General features: G+C 41.0%; 1 protein-coding gene across 14 annotated transcripts in view; it reads right to left on the bottom strand.

Moving 5' to 3' along the window:
- Positions 1–6,444: 6,444 nt before the first annotated feature.
- The window catches only part of CC2D2B (coiled-coil and C2 domain containing 2B), a 93,417-nt gene continuing 77,606 nt past the window's right edge, over positions 6,445–22,255 (bottom strand). For 12 of the 14 annotated variants that reach the window (XM_042908022.1, XM_042908030.1, XM_042908036.1 and 9 more), the window contains 6 exons: positions 19,923–20,036; positions 17,665–17,799; positions 17,164–17,286; positions 12,520–12,578; positions 10,669–10,846; positions 6,445–8,349 (listed from right to left, as the gene is read on the bottom strand). In XM_042908022.1, the coding sequence (XP_042763956.1) occupies positions 8,161–8,349; positions 10,669–10,846; positions 12,520–12,578; positions 17,164–17,286; positions 17,665–17,799; positions 19,923–20,036 (798 nt within the window). In that variant the 3' untranslated portion in view covers positions 6,445–8,160. The remainder of the gene's footprint in view (positions 8,350–10,668; positions 10,847–12,519; positions 12,579–17,163; positions 17,287–17,664; positions 17,800–19,922; positions 20,037–22,255) is intronic. The other 2 variants (XM_042908027.1, XM_042908026.1) reach the window with 2 other exon arrangements.

Here is a 22,255-nt window from a genome sequence, read left to right as displayed (position 1 = left end):
AGGCAACATTAACTCTATTTTTTTGTGTACCCTTCCAGAAATAGCCAAGTACTTCTAACCATGCATATACATAATGCATGCTCCATTTTGTGCACACATCATCACACTTTATGCCCTCTGTTGTGTACCTACCTAGCTTTGTCACACAATATATTCTGGTGAACATTCAATAATAGAACATCCAGGATTCCTTTCAGTGGCTACATTGGATTCCACTGACACAAAGGACTGGACGCCCGAAGACTTGGGCTGTTTCCTGGTTCTTGATTTATTGCTCCCTAGTGGAGTGCTGGTAATTTGTCTCCTCTGAGACTCATGTTCCTATCTATAAAGTGAACTTCTCTCTCTCTCAAAAATAGATAAACTTTAAAAAATGTTTAAAACAGGTTCCTGGGTGGCTCAGTATGTTGAATGTCTGACTTCGGCTCAGGTGGTGATCTCACAGTTCCTGAGTTCTAGCCCTACATGGGGCTCTCTGCTATCAGTGTGGAGCCCACTCGGATCCTCTGTCCCCCTCTCTCTCTTTCTCTCTCTCTCTTCCTCTCTCAAAAATAAATATAGTGAACTAGACGATGACTGAGATTGCTTCTGACTTTAACATTTTAGGTTCTTTGTTCTTGCTACACACATGTGACAGTCTTCTGTAGGGAAAGAGGCCCAACACTCTTTATAGAGCTCTGATCATTGTCCAGTGTTAAAGGTTTTATTTTTTTTAATGTTTATTTTTGAGAGAGAGAGAGAGAGAGAGAGAGAGAGAGAGAGAGAGAGAGAGATAGCGCACGAGTGGGGAAGGGGCACGAAAGAGAGGAAGACAGAATCTGAAGCAGGCTCCAGGCTCTGGGCTGTCAGCACAGAGCCCGACACAGGGCTCGAACTCATGAACCGTGAGATCATGACCGGAGTCAAAGTCGGACACTTAACCGGCTGAGCCGCCCAGGTGTCCCAGTTTGAAAGGTTTTAAATTGAAAATGTATCCTGGCAATTCGTGTATGTACACCAATTAAGAAGTCCAATATTTCTAAAAGGCATATAATGGAGAGCAACCATTCCCTGTAGCACTCCCTCCCCACTCCCAAGTCCTACTCCAAAAGGTAACCACTTTGATCTCTTTTAGCTATTTCTCACGGTGTTTGCTATCATCTTTCAAAATGGCATGTTTATATTATGATTTCAATTTGTCATTTTAAAATACATTTATATACTGTCCTGGCTAATGAAAAATTAGATGCTCTGTATTACCTTTCACACACACATTTCCCCCTTCCTTCATCTCCCCAATATATAATTTTAACACATTTTTGGTTACATCCATTTTCAGTTGTTTTCATTGTCATGACTACTCTTTGTTCACTGTGCAGCCACATGGTGTCCTATAATTATACTTTCCTTTTTGTTTTCCTAGATGCTTTTTCTTTGCTTTCTTCAAGTCTGTGTCTTAAGTTTTCTACATCCTCCAATAGCTCTGTAAAATGTCTCCATTCAGCTTTCGAAACAGTCAAGCCTATCAGATAATCTATTGGTTTTATCTTTCCACTCTTGATTGATTCCCCTGGATCCATCTAATGCTGACACTCTAGCTCCAATATTGATGGATTCTCTCTAGAGCTGATGGCTGCCTATCCTGGGTTAGATTCCTATTCCCAGGATCACGTGTCTTTCTTTTCTTTGACTCACATATCCCAACAGCTTTCTGAGAAAGGGTGTCTGGGAGGCAAATCTTTGAGACCTGGTATATCTGAAAGTATCCTTACTCTCCCCTCATCCTTGGTTGTTTGACTAGATATGAAATTCTAACCCGGAAATCACTTCCCCTCACAATTTTGAATTCATGCTCTAGTTAATGCCTTCTGGCCCTCTCATTTCTGCCAAGGGGATTGGAGGCTACATGGAGGAGCAGCCTGGAAGGCTGTCTTCACCATAGTGAACACACTTTCACACCATCTCTCTATTCTCAGAACCCCCTCTCCTTCCCCACAGTTCAACCTCTTTAGAAGATAAGCTTTCAGACTTCTAGTGGTGGTAAGTAGAGTTGCCTGGCTACAAAGGATGAGGAAGGGGATATTTTGGTATAGCCATTCCTTTTAAAGACTTTTAACTGAGCCTGCTATTTTTAACTCACCTCGTATCTCTACCCTTACCTCCATCTTTAAAGTGTCGCAGGTCCTGAGTTTTCTGAGGTTCTTTGTTGACTTTGAAAAGTCCCAACATCCCGGAATCTATAGGCATTTCATTTTCAGCTTCCTGTGGTCTGGTAAATTGGTTATCATGCGTCTATCTACTTTCTAGTTTCTTAGCTTTTATTCACTTGTGTGGTCCACTTGAGCGGGAGTAGAGTAAATTGTGTTCAGTCTACTACATTTAACTTGAAGTTGAATGAATTATTTCCAGTAGAAGTCTTACACTTTGTTCTTTGCTTGTTTTGATACTTCAGAAGTATGTTTCACAACTGCAGTTCTGTTGGTTACCCCCAAAATATGTCTTGGGTTGGTCTACTACTATATTAGTTTCCTTGGGCTGCCATAACAAATTATCACAAACCGAGTGGCTCAAAACAACAAAAGTTCATTCTCTTATTGTTCTGGAAGCCAGAAGTCTCAAATAAAGTGTCAGTATGCTCCTCTGAAGGCTCTAGGGAAGAATCCTTCCTTGCCTCTTCCTAGCTTATGGTGGCTCCTGGCAAACCTTGGTGTTCCCTGGCTTATGTCATTCCAATCTCTGCCTTCCTCTTCACAGCACCCCCTCCTCTGTGTCTGTGTCCTCTCCTCTTCTTGAAAGGATAGTAATCATTGGATTTAGGGCCCACCCTAATCCAGTATGACCTCGTCTTAACTAACTATATCTGTAAAGACTCTATTTCCAAATAAGATTACATTCTAAGTTTCTGGAGAGACAAAAATTTTTTTTGAAGGGAGGAGCTGTTCAAGTCAGTACAGCTTATTTGTGTCCATTCTCGACATCCTAGCCCAAGGTACCATCATTTCTTACTTGGACTTGTACGATAATTTCTTAATGAGTTGTATTACCACTAGTTCTATCCTCTAAAGTATTCACCCCCTAGCAGTTGGAGTGGTCATAAAAAGGTAAATCACACCTGTTATAAACATGGCATGGAAGAGTTCCTTGACTACGTTTCCAAACTGTTTTAGCATAATGCAGAATGTTAAAGAGAGTTGTCAAGTCTATTTTTAAAAATAGGGCACAGAATATGTAGACATTTATAATCTCTAATCAACAAGGAGGTATTCCAAATTTGAAAATGCTATATGGCAATGTTCCATTTCCAGGTAAGATGGTTGTGACAGTTAAATTTTATGTGTCAACTTGCCCAGACATTTGAACAAACATTATTCTGAATGTGTCTGTGAGGGTATTTTTGGATGAGATGCACATCTGAATCAGTAGACTGGGCAAAGCATATTGCCCTCCTGTTTGAATAAAAATGTTTTTATTCACAACCTTACACTAACCCACTTGCCAACCCTCTAGACACAAATTGGGTGTCCTACAATTCAATTCAGTTCTGACACTGTCTACCTGGAGTAGTGCCATATCCTACAAATGCTCAGTACCAGAAGACTGTCCCCACTTTAGACATGAATCACAAGTTTTGGGGCTTTCAGACTTCTGACTGATTGGGTATAAATGAAGAGTTCTGTGACTCCCTCCTCAGGTTTGGTAATTTTTTAGGACAGCTCACAGGACTCAGGAAATGACTTTACTATTAGAGGTTTATTATAAATGATACACTATGGAGGAGGAGATAGAGTAGGGTAAGGTATGGGCAAGGGGTTGGAGCTTCTATACCTGCTCTGTGCATGCTGCCCTCCCAGCATCTCAGTGTGTTCATCATCCCAGAAACTCTCTGAACCCTGTTGTTTAGGGCTTTTATGAAGGTTGCATTATGTAGGCATGATTGATCAAACCATTGACCATTGGCAATTACCTCCATCTCTAGCCCCTCTTCCTTCCATGGAGGTCAGGGAATAGGGCTGATAGTTCCAACCCCCTAATCACATGGTTGGTTCCAACCTACATCCAGAAGCTATCTAAGGGTCCACCAAGAGTCACATCATTAGTATAAACTCAGGTATGCTTGAAAGAGCTTCTTATAAATATTAGAAGATACTCTTCTTATCCCTATCATTCAAGAAATTCCAAGGGTTTTAGAAGGTCTTTCATCAGGAACTTGGGACAAAGACCAAATGCATGTCTATTATATCACAATAGCATACATTCCTAATGTGGGTGGCCCCCATTTAATCAACTAAAGTTCTGAATAAAACACAAAGGCTGACCCTCCTATGAGTGAGAGAGAGAATTCCTTCTGCCTTAATGCTTTGAGCTGGCACATAGGCCTTTTTTTTGGCCTTCAGACAAACTGAAACACTGGAGTTTTGTGGGTCTCAAACCTGCTGGCTTTCAGACTAGAACTTACACCATTTTTTTCTCCTGTGCTCCACGATATCTTGCTGACTGTAGATCTTGGGACTTCTCAGTCTCCATAATCGCATAAGTCAATTCTTTATAGTAAATCTTTCTTCCTTCCTCCCTCCCTCCCTTCCTTCCTTTCTATTTAAATACACAAATATAGGGGCACCTGGGTGGCTCAGTCGGTTAAGCGTCCGACTTCGGCTCAGGTCATGATCTCAAGGTTTGTGAGTTGGAGCCTCGTGCCAGGCTCTGTGCTGACAGCTCGGCCTGGAGTGTGCTTCGGATTCTGTCTCCCTCTCTCTGCCCCTCCCCCACTTGTGCGCGCGCGCGCGCACGTATGTGTTTGTGTGTGCGCGCGCGCGCCCGCTCTCTCTCTCAAAAATAAATAAAATGTAAAATATATAAACAAATACACAAATATATGAAAACTATACACATAATATATAAATCTCATTTTATATATATGTGTGTGTATATAGGCATATATATAAAGGAGGAAGTGTAAAGAAATCTATATGGTGGTGATAGTTCTACAATGCACTTAAAGTAGTAAAATGTAGAAGCAGATTTTTAAGTAGACTGTGCAAAGTTAAGTATGTATAGTACAATCCCCAGAGAACTCTTTAAAAAATATACAGCAAAAAAATTAACATATACGTTAAAATAAAATACTGAGAAATGTTCAAATAACCTACTAAAGTAGAAAAGAAAAACAGTGGAACAAAAACAGAAAGGAAAAATGGTAGACCTAAATCCAAACATAAACAATGACATTAAATGTAATGGTCTATGCCAATTAAAAAAAGAGACTGTCAGAAGGTATTTAAAAAATAAACCACTGTATGCTATCTATAAAAAACTCACTCCAAATATAATTATACAGGTACATTAAAAATAAAAAGATGAGGGGCACCTGGGTGGCTCAGTTGGTTAAGTGTCCGACTTCCGCTCAAGTCATGATCTTGCAGTTTGTGAGTTTGAGCCCCTCTTTGGGCTCTGTGCTGACAGCTCAGAGCCTGGAGCCTGCTTCAGATTCTGTGTCTTCCTCTCTCCCTGCCCCTCCTCCACTCACACTGTCTCTTTCTCTCTCTCAAAAATAAACATTAAAAAAATTTTTTTAATATAAAAAAATAAAATGATGTATTTTTAAGTTAAAAATAGAACTACCCAGGGAGCCTGGGTGGCTCAGTTGGTTAAACCTCCAACTTTGGGTCAGGTCATGATTTTGCAGTTTGTGGTTTTGAGTCCCTCGTTGGGCTCTGGGCTGACAGCTCAGAGCCTGGAGCCTGCTTCAGATTCTGTGTCTCCCTCTCTGCTCCCACCCTCTCAAAAATAAATAAATATTTAAAAACAAAAAACTACCCTACAATCCAGCAACCACACTATTGGGTATTTACCCAAAGAATACAAAAATACAAATTCAAAGGGATACATGCACCCTGATGTTTATAGCAGCATTAGTTATAATGGGCATGATACGAGAGCAGCTCAAGTTTCCATTGATTGATGAATGGATAAAGAAGATATGGTATATATATATGCAATGGAATATTTATTATTCAGCCATAAAAAAAGAATGAAATCTTGCCCTTTGCAACTACACGGATGGAGCTAGACAGTATATTGCCAAGTGGAATAGGCCCGTCAGACAAAGACAAGTATCATATGATTTCACTCATATGTGGAATTGAAGAAACAAAGCAAATGAGCAATTCGGAGAGAGAGAGAGAGACGAACCAAGAAACAGGTTCTTAACTATAGTGAACAAACTGATGGTTAGCAGGAGGGAGGTGGGTGCAGGAATGGGTTAAATAGGTGATAGGGATTAAGGACTGCACTTGACATGATGAGCAACAGGTGATATATGGAAGGGTTGAATCACTATATTGTACACCTGAAACTAATAATAAAGTACTGTATGTTAACTAACTGGAATTAAAATAAAAATTTAAAAATAAAATCATGTTATTTTTTAAATAGACAAATGAAAAAATGGTTCATTACACAGTTTCAAAATTTTAGGGAAAAAATTTTAGTTGAGAAATCCATACACCTGCAAAAAAAACCATATGATACAGAAGGGTTCTCTATGCTTGCCTATGAACACTTTCTACCTAACTTAAGTGGCCTATCAATTTGAAAACCATAAATGACAAAACAAAATAGTTATGTAAATATTGAAGGTGCCACAGAAATGAACTGCGTGAGTTCAGTATTTTTTTGTCAACATTGTCTTTCCATAGACATCATTTACTGCTACCCCAATCAATATGGTTGACTTGCTAATAACAAAACTTCATAGAACATTCAAATAAGAACAAAAATTCTGATCAGCTAGGGGATACACACATTTAGGTTTTAACCTTGGAGAAAAAGCGTTCTCTTCAGCCACATCTCTACTATTTTACTTAGGTAGTCACAAGTTTCGTCCAAGACTAACATCACTGCACATAAATGAGGTCTTCCCTGGCACCTGCCCATGCAGGTGCATTGCAGGACAGAAATCAGACTGAGGAGTCCCTGGGGATGTATTTGGGGGATCTCTGCTTGTGAGAGTGACCCAAGAAACTCCAGCTTGTGGGAAAGGTGAATTTTCTTTCTTCTGTTTTTACCTCATACAAAAAAAGCTTTCATCAACCTTTGGAAATCTGTACCTTTGGTTTTTTTTTTTTTAGAGTAAGTAATTATGCAACATTTAAGTAAACTGTATAAATACTTTTCTCAGTGAAGCACAGAACAACCAAATAGAAGAAAATACAGCGCTTCTGACTTAGATCCCTGTCCACTCTCTCTCAAGGCTCCTCGGATCTAGACAGGCCTCCTTGGAGTCACTCCTGGGAAAGGAAAGCAGCAGAAAAGTGCTAGAGGCAAAATGGCGGACTCCTCACTAAGGAGAAAAGGAGCCCTGAGATTTGGTAAGACCATTTTCTCCCTTTCTCACAGAATCGGGAAAGCATGTTAGACAGAGCTTCTTGGGAAGCGCTTCCAAATACTAGGAGCTGAAAGAACTTCAAGTCAGTAGCATGCCAAGTGAAAACTTTTAGGAGGCCCCAGAAGCTGACCTCAGCCCTCAGCCCCACCTGGCAGATTTTTCTTTTACTCTTAACCAGTGAAATAATCTTTGGAGAGGCAATGACCTGGAGTTTGTACTTGAATATCTTCTACCTGGAATTGCATCAGAACCCGCATCAAAAGTACCAGCCTCACTTTGGTAATGACAACATTCTATAAGGCGGGGTTTTCACTCTTAACAGGTCATCAGAATGATCTAGGGAGCTTGTTTAAAATAATGTGGGTTCTGGAGCTCCACTCCCGAAGGTTCCCATTCAGTAGGTCTTAGGGGGATGTGGGAATTTGCATTTTCAACAATGCTCTCCAGGTGATTCCGTTGAGCTGGTGTGAGGCCTATGATTTGAGTAATACTGGCTTAAAAGGTAGGGGCCAGAATTGCTTCTTTCCCATGATAAGACCCACTGTAGACAGTGACCAGAGGCCACCCGACTGACTGAAATGTTTTCCTTGAAGAGGTCGGGAGGTCATCTAGACTCATTCTCAAAGGTTCAGGGAGTGGGTCTCCCTGGTGCCTAACTCTATAAGAGAACCAAAAATCGGGCTCACATTTGGCTGGATTTGAGGATAAGTAGCAAAATCTAAAGTACCAGAAAAGTCTTGATTTGGGCGAGGGGCCCATAGCCTATATATATTTTTTTCCTTTTTCCTTCTTCCTTTTCACTCATGTCGAGCTAAGGAAGCCAAGTAGACCCACACAGATAATATGTTGTTTGGGTATGGGTGAATGTATACAGCTAGAGCAAATTCTATCTGGGGAAATTCAGAAGAGTGAATTCCAGTTTGATACACAGCATCAATAATTGACTGCACATCAGTGTATGGCATCTGGATAGGAAATCCTGTGACCTAGACAAAAGACAGAATAACATGTAAACCCATGCTACAGGCATGTAGGCAATCAGGAATTACTGTATGCAAAAATATTACAGAAGCCTCAAAAAATGGTAGTCACAAAGTAAAGTTATTTTCTAGGTGCTTACAATTGATGTGGGAAACAAAGGCAGAAGAAAATGGTAGATAGAATTAAATTTCCTTATAACCTGCAGCCCATTGACAAACACTTGAGGCTGGCGGAGTAAAATGTTTCTCCAGGAACTCCCTGCTATCTTACTGTTAATGCTTTGCTAGAGGGAAAAACAACCTTAGCTTGACAATAGCTAGGCCTCCAGTATCTCGTGAGTCTTCTTTAGCATATGAAAATCTCACTGGAAACTTCCCCTGGACTCTACCTCCCCCACTCCAGAGTATATAACCAGTCTCTCCTCCTGCTCCCGGGGCAGCTCTTTCTGCCCACCGGTCCTGTCCTCATGCTTTAAAAAATAACCTTTTTGCACCAAAGACATCTTCAAGAATTCTTTCTTGGCCGTTGCCTCTGGACCCCACAGACCCCACTATCACCCCCAATACTTCATCAACCGTGTTCCAGGAACAGTACTAAATGCTTCACATACATATTTAATCCTCAAATAACCTTATGAGGTAGGTTCTACTATAATTCCCACTTTCCAGAGAGAGAGGAACAAAGCCAGATACCACAGCCCTCACACTTAACACTCCAAATACGTGCACCCTTTCTAGAATAGCAAACTGCCAATGGGAATATTACTTGGTCCTACAAATGAGGTATTTAAGTGAGCATTATGGAAGAATTTATTTAACACTGATTCAATTTATATTTATTAAGTGACAACTGTGTGACAGGATTAAAGGATTATGGTACATGGTCCTATGTAAAATTATCTATTTAATAAGACGCAGATAACAATCAGAAACCTCTTTCAAACCTTAGATTGCTTACTTCAGGAGGCTTTTCTTGATCCTTAAATCTGTTCATGTGTTCTTCCTATGTGGTTGCAGTAGGATGCTGTCCTTCCCTAACTTACTTAGTAAACTAGACTGCAATTACATGTTTTCTGGTCTGTCTCATTAGCCTGTAGTTTCTGTGAATGCACAAGATTGTATCTGTCTTGTTTACTGTCATAACCCCAGTGCCTAACACAAGGCCTCTCACATGTAATACAAATAATAATAAACATCTGCTGAACACTTGCTAAGTGCTGGGTGCTGTGGTAAGTAGCAGCTCATTTAATCCTCACCAGAACCACAAACCAGATCAACTATTTTTATCCCTGTTTATCTTGCCCAGTGGGGTGGAAAGTATAAAGGAGTTAGGTAACTTGGTCAAAACTAGTGATAAATGGTTGAACCGGGGTTTGAATCCAAACCACAAGATTAAGCTCAAGTTTATGATTATGTGTTACTAAGTAGATAATTTTACAAAGAAAGTACACGTTTTAAACCTTGGCTTATATTAACCTTGGCTTATATTGCTTTGCTTATCTGTTTACCACTAATTCTGTTTTTTTAATGCAAATAAAAGCAACTTCCTCTCTATTCATTAACAAATAGCACCCACAGATCCCTCTTTGACAGCTTAAGTACTTAACTCCAGACAGATTCCTTCTTTTCTTCTCTCAGAGGGTTTCCCTAGAAAATGTCTAGTCTACGAGATGGTAGGGGGAAAGAATCTCACTCTTGGGAGGCTGGGGCTTTCAAAAACCCATTGGATCAATTCACAGGGAAGAGTCAGTGACAGGATGTCAAGAGCTGGTGGTAGGTAGGGGAAAAACAATATACCAAATGCCCACCATGTCTGTTTACAAACTTGTTGAGTTTGAGATACCTTTAAACCAACCAAGACGATGACAAATGTGTTGGCAAATATATAAGAAAGGAGGCCAGGAAAGAAGACCAGGCTGGATACAGAAATTTGGGAGTATTTTGCATGTGAAAGGTATCAAAGCTTGCCTGGAGTCCTCTTGCCCAGAACCAAGGACAGAGAATCTAGTCTATTACTACCATCCAGAGATCATTTTTCAATTTCTTATTTACAGGTGACTTTCTTTTGTTCATCTCTTTTTCCAAACTTTGTGGCTATATAACATAAAACATATCAAGAAAATGTCATGCAGTGTGGTCATGGTAATAGTTGTTCAGTCTATTTGAAATTGCTTAGTCTACAAATAAATGCATTTTAATGCCTCATCATCTGTTGTCTAGGATCAAGATAAAAAAGCATTTCAGGGATATTGAAGATTACTATTCCCTAGCAATTAACAACATAGATACAACAAATGTCACTAATGCACTAAATCATACACATACCCAATAAAATTGGAGTAGTCTTTCAAATTCACCCTCTTCTTCAGATAAAACAAAGCTTCCAGTGCCAAGTTCTAGCTTAGGAAGGATTTTTTGCAAAATATAAGTACATTGTCGATTCCAGCGTGTTGGCTGTTTAGGTCGCCATTCCATCATTTTACATTTCAGAGTCCTCTCAATCCTAAAGTAAAAATGCAAAGGTTATTTGACGACAAATTACAATTCATGTAATAAACGTGGTAAGAGTGTTGTCACTTTACTCAAGTGCAAGAATATTTTTTTTTTATTTTATTTAGGATGAACCAGACCTTCATGGCTAAGCATATCTACCATCATTCACATTAATCAAGTTGGGGAGAAGCAGGCACTTGCTTGGCTTGGGAAAGCAAGAAGCTTCCCAGGAGAGCCAACAGTTGGATCTCAAAGGCACATCTCTTTTCTGGTTACCTGTGTGTAGACAGCTGCCTACTGGGTGTGATGTGACAACGTCTACTGTCTGATCACTGGACTGACATCCCCATTCTCCAGGGCCCTCCTCTGTCATAAAATATTGTGTTTCCAAGAAACTGCATTTATGAAAGTTCAGATATCTGGTCTGGGTGATGTCAGCAGGGATGGATTTATTAGATTAGTTAATACAGCAAGCATGGTTGGAAGGAAATGAGGCACAGACTGATAAGTATGATGATCAGTTTCCCCCGCTAGAATGTACACTCCATAAAGGCAGAGATTTGTGCCTTTGTATTCAGCCCCTAGAACAGTGCCTGCTGGTAGATTATTCCAGGGACAGTGTACATTGGTTGACGGGGCCCCCTTGAGAAGCCTCATCTTTACACAGAATCACTGTGTGCTTAAAAACAAAAAGCCACTGGGAATTTCCTCCTGGCTGAGTCTGTAGTGTGACTGAGTAGTTTTGGAGTTTGCAGAGTCCCAGAAGCGGCTAAGCATCAGAACTACTTGTAGGGCTTTATCAACGTATTTCACCTTCAGGTATTGATTCAACGGGTCTGGTCTGGGATCCTGGCATCTATTTTTTAAAATAGTTCTAGAAGTGATTCTGATGAAAACCAGAAGTTGGAATCATTTCTCTACTGCATTGCTTCCTTTTTTTGTTAAGAACTGGGGAAGAAGGAAGGAAATAAGAGGTGGGAGTTGTGTACTAGCGATAGAAGGGAGTGGCAATATTATTTGTTATGTTTTGTTTTGATTAGTTGGTAGGGGCTTATATGGCAGCCTGCTATGTCAGCATGAGTCACTGGAGACAGTAAGATCTAGAAGCTTCTGACACATTTGGAGTAGGAGCAAGCCCTGCTGTAAAGTTTGTGACTTTGACAAACTTGTTCAGCTTGACTGAACAACTCCTTGGGACGTGTGTGTGTGTGTGTGTGTGTGTGTGTGTGTGTGTGTGTGTTTGGGGAAGGGGGGAGTGCCGATGAGGGACAATATTGATGTTTCTACCACCCAACTTGGATGTTTTTTCCATACTCCAAGTGGTGGGCCATTTACCTTCATTTCCTTTCAAGAAGTATTAGTTTACTGCATTATTGTTACCATAACTTCAACAGGTGTCTGTGTTGAGAACTTCCCAGCAGTAGCCCTACAATATTTCCCAGAGGCAACCACTTTTTAAGTTAGATGGTCTTTTGTAAGGAGTGTCCTGGAATGGCAGAGGGACTGCTTTTTGATGCACGGACCAAAAGTCAATGACTCAGTGGAAGACACTACCATAACCTCCATCTCTTGCTTCTAATGCTGAATCTAATAGGTATTTTGAGAGCCTGGGCTGGAGAACTGAAAGGAGCAAGAGATTAGGGAGAAAACGTAGTAATCGTAATATATAAATAAAGGTCATACCTGTTCTTTAGATCTTCTATCATGCTTTTATTAGTCTCACAATAAATTATTTCCTCAGGCTGAAACATATAGACAACTGAAAGTTATAAAAGATTCTAGGGAGACCACTTTGACATCACAGTCACCCCTGGAGTGCTAATTATAACGAGGGGAACCCAAACCACTTTCATGTGGCAAAAGCACTCCACCACAGAAGCACAAAGGTAAAACACAGATCACAGTGTTTCCTTTGATTTTAGTATTACTTCACCAGAGCGCGGGATGAGGAGTGGATTTACAAGGTATTTTTCCTGGGTAAGACAGGTCTGCTGGCCACATTCATTTATTCAAACAAACATTTGACATGCTTATTGGTTATACCAGAAAATCTTTGGCACCTGCACTAGTCTCATCCACTTATTAACTGTGGCCTTGGTGAAGTCACTTAACTTCTCCGAGTCTCCGATACCACATCTTTAAGAGAGGGACAATAATAGTACTTACTTCCCTAGGGTCTTGTGAAGATTTTGATATAAAGTAATATATGCAAAGCCTGGCACTTATCGTTCAATAAAATCAGGTATTATTACTACTACTCTTTCATTTTTTGAAAAAGTTTTTGAAAGAAAGAGAGAGAGAGGGCATGAGCAGGAGAGAGGGGCAGAGGCAGAGAGAGAGAAAGAGAGAGAGAGAGAGAGAGAGAGAGAATCCCAAGCAGCCTCCACACTCAGTGCAGAGCTCCACACAGGACTCAATCCCATGACCCTGGGATCATGACCTGAGCCAAACCAAGAGTCAGACGCGCAACCGACTGAACCAAATCAGGCGCCCTACTATTCTTTTAACATGGTTTGTTATCTTCCTTCTTTGGTTGAATATCCTTTTCTTCCAGCTGGCAGGAGCCAGGTCTTTGTGTGCATGTCCCTCCCTGCAGGGCTCACATGGACAAGACAGAGGGGCTGGGCTTGGGCATTTTTATTTTGAGCATTCCTGAACTGAGAAATAGAGGTAGCTGTAGAGATAGGGACATGGGCGGAAGGAGGCTTGTGCAATAAGAGGGCAACAGTTTTCAGACCTCTAGGGGCTAGAATATTTCAAGAGTGATTGAGAAGATTCAGTCTGTCAGGTGATGATCTAAGCCAGTGGTTCCAGAAGTGTGGCCCCTGGACCAGCAACCTCACACCTGGGAACTTGTTAGAGATACAAATTCTCAGCCCCCATGTGGTACCTGCTGAATTAGAAACTCACAGGGCAAGGCCCAGCAATCTGCCAGGGTTCTGATGCCACCATGGATAGATTAGACAACAGTCCCAGGCACAGGGAGTTTCCCCACAACAGATTCCTCCAGGAGAGGGGAGACACTGGAGAAAGGAAACTATGAACTCCAACATCATGTTGCAGGGCCACCAGCTGTCCCAGACAGCACAGGTAAGCTGAATGCCTTTATTGCTGCCACCAACCACTGTGTAACCCTCCAAGGCCCTCACTCCCCTCCCCGGCCCCTCCCTCCGTCAGGTAACTAGTGGATTAGTTAGGCCACCTTCAGGCCTGAAAAAGAGGCCTGGGTTAACGTTAACTCGATAAGTTTATGAGGTGTTAGTCCACTTGCTTTCTTTGGCAAAGGCCCTTTCTTTCAGGGAATTCATATCTTTTAAAACTTCAAGAGGATCTCCCTATTAACTTCATCTCTGAGTACCCACATGCTCATCTTACACACTCAAATTTGTGTTCACAATTGTGACAAAAAACAAGTGTTCACCACAGATAGTGGTTTATTTTGGGATGTGTGTTGCAAGACAGAAGATTGAGGGCCATTAATCCACAAGACAGAATAGAGATACAAGTCAAATGCAATACTGGGTTTTATATTTATAGATTCGACATGACAAAATGTTTTGTTTCCATACTTGGGCAGAGTGGCTTTTAAAAACTACAATTTTGATCACGGCAGCCCTTGCCTTAGTGATGTTAGCTTCTGACTGTCCTGAGGACAGGCGCCCATGTCCTTACCAGGACTTTGCTCACCCCTGAGCCTGTCTTGCTCACTCCCTGGCCGCAGCCAAGCTGGCCTTTTAGCTCCTCGACAGACACCTGCCTGCACCTGCTGGTCGTCATGCCTGCTGTGTCCTCTCCTCTGCCAGGACTATTCTCTACTCCGACCTTCCTCCAGGCCAGCTCCTGCTCACCTTCCTCACTCTGCTGGTCACTGCTTTTTACCCAGGAAGCCCCAGGAGCTGTCCTTCCCCTCAGGCCCTCTGCTGCACACTCCCAAAAGCACACTCATTTCTTCTGTGATCGCATTTACCACTCTGTCCTGCAATTGCCTCCTCCCTTCTCTTTCCTCCTTGAGAACACAAGTCCTGGCAATACTGAGACACATGTTTTCCTTGTGGTACTGATGCCTCACAAAGCGCAGGCACACAAGCAACATTTCACTGAAGCCCTAATAGAATGATTAACAGTAAACAAAAAACCCTCATCTCTAAATATGTCACCTCGCTGCAGGAGGTGGCAATACATCAGTTGCAACTTTGGGATGGGAAAAGCAAGGCATGGCCTATGGATGCTGAAAATGTTGTTTGCTCTAGAGAGATAACTACACTTCCCCTTCTTTAAAATGACTTTACAACAGGAAATACGTATACATATATACGCATGCTTGCATCACACAGAGAATGTTTAGAAGGATGCACAAGTAACTACTAACAGTGTTTATTTCTTAGAGAGTGGGAAAGAGATGTTGAAAGGGAGAGACATTCTTTGTACAGTTTGGTACTGTATGATCCCCTCTCTGTAACTTCCATGCATTCCTTCTGATTTTGTGAAATGGCTCAAATATATAGATGAGCATAGAGAACAAGGTAATGAAAATCCACCCATCATACCTACCACTTAGCTACATCTCACCTTTGCATTCTTGCATATTTGTTTTAGATTTTTTTAAAAAGAAGTAAAACATTACAGACTTGAAGTACTTTGTATGTTGCTCCCCGACCTCATTCCTTTTTTTCCTCTCTCCAAAGGTCACCTTTAACCTAAATTTGGTATGTATCATTTCTAGGAATGCTTTTACACCATCAATACGTGTCTATATATACATAAACAGCACATCATTTTCAAACTTCATATAAGTGATTTTGTACTATGCGTGTCATTTCATATATTTTTCATTTTGCTTGACATTACTTTGTTTTATATTCATTCCTGTTGATACGCATAGCTCTAGATCAATGACTCTCAACCTCAGTTGCACATTGGAATCACCCGGGGAGCTTTAAATAACACGGGTGTGTATGTCCCACCCTCAGCGGCTCTGATGTAATGGATGTACAGTCAAGTTGAGAACTAGTGTAAGTTGGTTCATACTTTTTTTTCTTCTGTTATGTAGAAGAAATCATACTATGAGTACTTCATAACTCATGTATTCTTTTTCTGGTTGATGAATTCTTTTCTCATTTTTTTTTCCTATTTCAAGCAATTCTATAAAGAACACTGTTGTACTCGGCTGTCTTCCTGTGCATGCTCCTCTAGGATATATGCTGAGAAGATGAACTGGTGGGTCAAAGGTTGAGCATCTTCAGCTTTATCAGATATCGTCACACTGCTTTCCAGAGCACTTACAGCAATTTACCTTCCCACCACTTCTCCTCTTTGCCAGCACTTGGTATGACCACACTTAAATTTTTTTTTTTTTTTTTTTGCCAATCTTAACCATGTAAAGAGGTGCTTCGTTGTTTTAAATTGTATTTTCCTGACTGTGAGTGAGATTGAGCATTCAAGTTTCTGCTTCTATGAATTGTTTTCTGCCTATTTTTCTACTATATTTTCCACTATCTTCTTTTAACTTTCACTTCCTCTCGGCTCATAGCTCTTAGTTTATGGATTTTGTAATTGCCTGCACCTTGCCATGCTGGGGGCCTTGATCCAGAAACAGCCACTGAAGTGGAATTTGGGGTCCTTCACAAAGGGACGTCACGTGCACCACAGATCCACTGGCTGAGCCACCTGGTAATTCTGTCGTTCTTGACCTCAGGTCTGTGCTTCCACCCCTGCCTCGGTTCTCCTGGCACTGGGTCTGCAGCTTTTCTTCTCCATCTTTTGAGAGTAGTGACGCAGGGGGACCCATCCCAATCCCTAGCTTCGAAAAGTGAGGCTGGCCCGGTTCCCTGGATTTCATGAACCATTTTCAGACCTTGTTGCCGTCCTTCATTCAGCCCTACTCATGGCTAGTATTTCTGTCCTGTTTCTACTCCATGAGATCATTGTCATGGTTTGGAGCCCAGGTAAACCTTTTCTTTTTCAATCTTTATATTTTATCATTACCATGGATGTGGAGCAGAGGGCTAGGTCAAGGTAAACTTACGACAGCATCTTGACATTATATTTTCAGTTTTAGAATAAACATTTACATTTTTTCACTTTAAAATCTACATTCACTTTGAAGATGATGCCTTCTTTTCAATTCTTCTTTTCTGCAAGTAGAGGAGTATGATAGGAGTAGCCCAAACTCAGGCTGGATGGCAGAGAAAACTAGATTTTATTAGCATTGCCAAATCATTCAGTCTGCAATCAGCTATATAAACATAACAAGAGCTGGCACAACTGGTAAAGATTAGAACCGATGGTAACTTTCATACAGATACACCTGAGAAGAATTTAGTTTACCTGTATGCTTTGTGCGTTTGTCCCTTGGAAATCTTTTGGAAGCAACTGTTTCCAGAAACTTTCTTTTGAATAGTCAAAATGTACAGCCATTGGTGTATTATTTTGTTGAATATTAAACCAGACCTATTAAAACATTAACATAAAATCGGTATAGGCACATGGGAGCACAAAGCCCCTACTGGTTAGGATGGAGAAAAAGCTTACAGCCCTACTACCCAGCGAAGGTAGAAGCCCAGGGAGGTTCTGAGGTAGGAGGCAGAGATTCCAAGGGCATGTGAACATTAGATTGATCACTGGTTCTCAACCTTGGAGGCACTACAGAATCACCTGGGGAACTTTAGGGATTGAAGAATCCCTGGCTCCACAACCCAGGGATTCTACGTGAACGTCTGTATTTTCTTCAGAGTCCACATGGTTCTAATGTAGAGCCGGAGTAGAGGAGAACTGCCTGACTCTTGAGGATATTAACTCCAAATAAGACTTCTTTCCCCAGATACTTACATTTCCATCATCAAACAAACAGTCCACACTTTGTAAGGGACAAAATGGGTCAAACTGCTTATGACATTGCCCAGTTAATGGATTCCAAAGCAAATATTCATCAGTTTCTTGAGTTAATACATAAGCTACTTGCCCCTGTGTGAGGAAAAAGATGGTTAACGTCATTTTTGGCAGGTGGTTGATTCAACTCATTTTTGTATGTGGAAATTGTAATGTAAGTATATGATATCTTTGAGTTCTACAAGTCTTTTTTGGGGGAGTCTTCAAAGACTTTTTGAAAAGGAAAAAAGCTAAAGCTCTAGAACTCCTCAGGCCCTGGCTAGCATTTGGATTCAAAGGAGAGAACTTTTGAGCTGGTGCTGCCATGTGCAGCCCTGTAAGGTTTACCCTCACAGCAATGAAACATGTTGCTCTAGAAAAATCAGTATGTTTTGACAATTTCCCAACAGCTAGCACTGAAATGTTTTTTTCTTAATTTTTCTTAACATGTTTATTCATTTTTTGAGAGACAGAGAGAGACAGAGTGCAAGCGGGGGAGGGGCAGAGAGAGAGAGGGAGACAGAATCTGAAGCGGGCTCTGAGCTGTCAGCACAGAGCCCGATGCGGGGCTTGAACCCACGAACCACGAGATCATGACCAGAGCTGAAGGATGCTTACCCAACTGAGCCACCCAAGGCGCCCCTGAAGTGTTTTAAGGTAGGGACACTTTGGTCTAATGCACACAAAAGCACTATATAGACCAGCCCTGCTTTGAGTGGAATATACTTGGGGACTGAAGTTAGGAAATGGACACTTGCCGAAGGCTCTGAAAAAGCTAAGTGAAGTTAAAAGGTCATTAAGTTAATTTTGAGCATAAGATCTGGCATTGGAGGCTAGAGAGAAAGTATACAGGGGACCATCTGAAGAATAAAAGTAGTCATTATGTTATTATTCTGTTCTTAACATACCTTTTTAAGTGCAAAGTTTTATTAGCAAAGAATAACAATTTCAGGTAATAATAAAGACTATTGAACACTTAATGGGAATATGTGCACCAGGCACCATGCTCAGCATTCACACTAAATTTTTCACTTGCATTCACTCCAAATTCTTTGAGGCAGGGGTGATCATTATGCTCATCTTTCAGATAGAGTCAGAGGTTGAAGGGCTTGTGTAGTGTCACCATACATGGCATTCATTAGTCCTGTCTATGGGGAAGATAACTGAGGTTCAGAAAAGTAAGTAAACAAGGCTGAGACTATACAGTTAGTAAGTGGCATTGCTGGGTTTTCAACCGCTCTTTGACCCCCAAACACATATTCTTAACACTGTGCCTGGTCTCTCCAAAGCTCTTGTTCTTTATCACTGTGCTCGGCTTCTTTTCAGGAAGGGGGAGGCTTCGCCTCAACCACAGAGCTGAGGTGAAACACACAGCCGAAGTACCTACCACCCATGGTGTTGACTCGCAGGCATAAATGCAAATATTTGTTGAAATACTGTTGACTCTTTACTGCCATCTAGTGGCACTTAAACCTACACAGGGGGATCGTGGGGGAAATTAACCACGAGCTTTTAGCCTGCTAAAAGAAATAATAAGCCATGCCAAGGAAACATAGAGAAATAAGTGATCACAACACAAAGCCTAAAACGAGACTGGAAATCTTGACCCTCATCAAGATATTCGTGGTAGAAATAGAAACAGTCCAAAGGAAGATAGTGTTCTGGAGGTATGAATGCAGGAGTATATAATTAAGGTGTAAAAATGTCAGTAGGTAAATTCAAATTGCAGGCCCACTTCTTGTATGACTAAAGAGCGAGAAGTGAAGAATAAGGAGAAGTATTTCTTAAGGATCTTTAAATATAGTGTTAGAAAATTATAAAGATGATAGTGGTGGTGATGGTTAATAACTCCTACAACCATCACTATAACTGTTAGACCACCACCACCACCACCAAGTGGTGACTATTGAGTTTTCACCATGGACCACGGTGCTATTCTCAGTGCCACACAGTCACTATGTAATTTAACATTTTAGTAACCCCATGAAGTAGCACTATCAGCAGTACAGTTTTACAAAGAAAAGAAAGGAAAGCCTTTCTTTACACTGTGGTCATTTGGATGAACCGACATTATCCTCTTAACTAAATCATTGGTTGCCCATGAAATTCCCCAATTAGCTTGTGAAAAGAAGGAAAATTGGGATTGAGGTCTTTTAAACTTACAGCTGAAAGGTGATTAGTTTTGTTTACACTATGTAAATATTAACACCAGCACTTACTTCCAACATTGAAGTCCCCAGGACGACTAAAGCTTTCTTTCCAAAATACAGAAAGAAATTACAGAGCAGTATGGCATGCTCTTCCTTATTCCCAATAGCCAAACTGATGCAGCGCTAAGGCAAAAGAAAAGCAACAAGGCCAGAAGAAAATGGAAGAGAAAGATAAGCAATGCAAGCATCCAACAGACTTGGGGCCCCTCTCCTCCCTCCAGCTTCAAACACACATATTTTTGCCAGGTCGCTGGGATGACTGACCGCAAAGCTGCAAGGTCTGGTACCTTCTGCCTTTGAAAACACTGGCGAGAACACTAGCTTGGAATATAGGGGTCACTCTACTGTGGGGCAATTAATGTGGATACTGTGCAAGTGACCAAACAGTTTATCATCCAATCTAGAATGTTTCTGTTAAGGACAAATATTAAACTGCCCTGGGCAAACAGGGACATATGGACTGATATTCTAAGAAAACCTCATGTGATAGGAAATCCCATAGAGTTTCTAGGGGAAAGGATCTTTTGGTCAATGGAGCTATACACTGTCATGTACCAATAGAGTGCTCTCAAGTCACAGAGAGGAAGAGATTGGAGTTGAAGCCCAGTCAGGGAGATGACTGAAACATCTTCAACTAAAAAAGCTGGACAGTTGGGGCTGGGTGTAGTCAAATATAGGGTGCCTAGTAAAACAGTTGTTGCAAGAGAGTAAAAGCACGACAGAGGTGGCAGACTGGTGGTCTATGACCTAGTTCTACTCTAAAGGTGTGTTTTTTGTTTGGCCCTGGAATGTTTTTTAAAATTGGGAGATCTCATATAGAACTCTGCATTTCCGGCTTCCCTTGAAAAAATCAGAAGATCTAACAAAATAAACGGGCCCAAATGTTCATACAGCAAGTCTGCTGTTGTTGAATAGCAGCTGCAACATTTAGACAGGACGTGTGCCTTCCAGTTCAGTACAGTCCTCTGTAAAGGGCTGTAGTGGCCAGGGAGGTGGGGGATGTGGGACCTCAGGAAGTGACTATTTACCATTCTGTATGAAAGCATTTCAGTGTTTTAATAACTGATATGGTCACATCTGTTCACACTGGCAGAACATGGTGGTGAGGGATGGAGTTTAGGGAGAATGGTAACATGGCTCCTCTGAAAGAAAAGTGTGAACAGAAGAGTGAAGGGCAGAATAGGAGTGGTCTTCATTGTCAGGCCAAGGAGGTTGCCCTGACTAGATTTCATAAGAGGAGGAGAGAACAGGTGAGAACAGGTAACTAACATACGGAGTTCCAGATGCCTGCATATATGTTATCCTTTCAAAACCCCTGTATAACACAGATGAGGAAGTCCAGGTCCGAGGAAGCTAAATGATCTGTCTTAGGTCCCAAAGCTCTTAAGTGGTTGAAGTGGGATTTGAACCAAGGTTTGTTTTTCTCCACAGACTGTGTGTTAGGAAGGAGAAACTAACACTTGTCCTGTGACAGTCTAATAGTCATATATCATGGGCATCTCATGGCCAAAGAGTTCATGTCAGTGGGAAGACATTAGCCAAGAGGAATCCCATACTTGTAATAACCTTTCGGTTATGGGTATTGTTTGGATTGGTGGTTGGGGGTGGGGAGGGACTCGAGAGTACTAGTATTTGCCTGAATGGTTATTTTTATGGTTATTTTTTAGCTATTTTAGAGGCTCTTTCAATGTTCTGCAGGATTATAATACCCATGAACACGTTTTGATTAGATGAGAGAGTCTCAGAAGAGTCTACAGTTAATGACCTCTTTGAGTTCTACTAGATTTGAATTACTGAATCACTGGAACCACATGCTTGTGTCTCCCTTGTTCTCACTTACCAAAAGACAGTGACCTACTAAGTTAGCCCTGTGCCCCCTAAATCCATTTCAGCTCAACTCTAACTTCTAAAACATTCTAGATAAGTACCAGGACCATTGGCTCCAGATGGAAAGTGTCCCTCTCTAAGGCTCCTATCATACTAGTAATTTTCAATCAAAAATATTTGTTGAATGCTTGCTGACTTTACATAAAAATAAATAATAATCAAGTCTACCTATTCATTCAAAGAGATTAAACTTGGGATGTATATGTGCAGAGTGTGAGTGTAGTGTCAATATATAAGCAACTAAATATAAGAGCACTGAAAAAAGTGCTCTACTTAGGGTTGCCAGATTTGTGGAAAACAGGATGACCAATTAAATCTGCACTTAGTATAAACAAATTTTTAGTATAAATATGTCTCAAATATTGCATGGGGCCTCTATTCTGTTTGGCGACCAGTTTAAAAAGAATTTTAATCCAAGTGCTGAGGAAAGAGCATTGCTATGCATGCTCTTCATT

Source organism: Panthera leo, chromosome D2 (assembly GCF_018350215.1).
Source record: "Panthera leo isolate Ple1 chromosome D2, P.leo_Ple1_pat1.1, whole genome shotgun sequence".
NCBI lineage: Eukaryota > Metazoa > Chordata > Mammalia > Carnivora > Felidae > Panthera > Panthera leo.
This window is presented reverse-complemented; position numbering and strand designations above follow the sequence as displayed.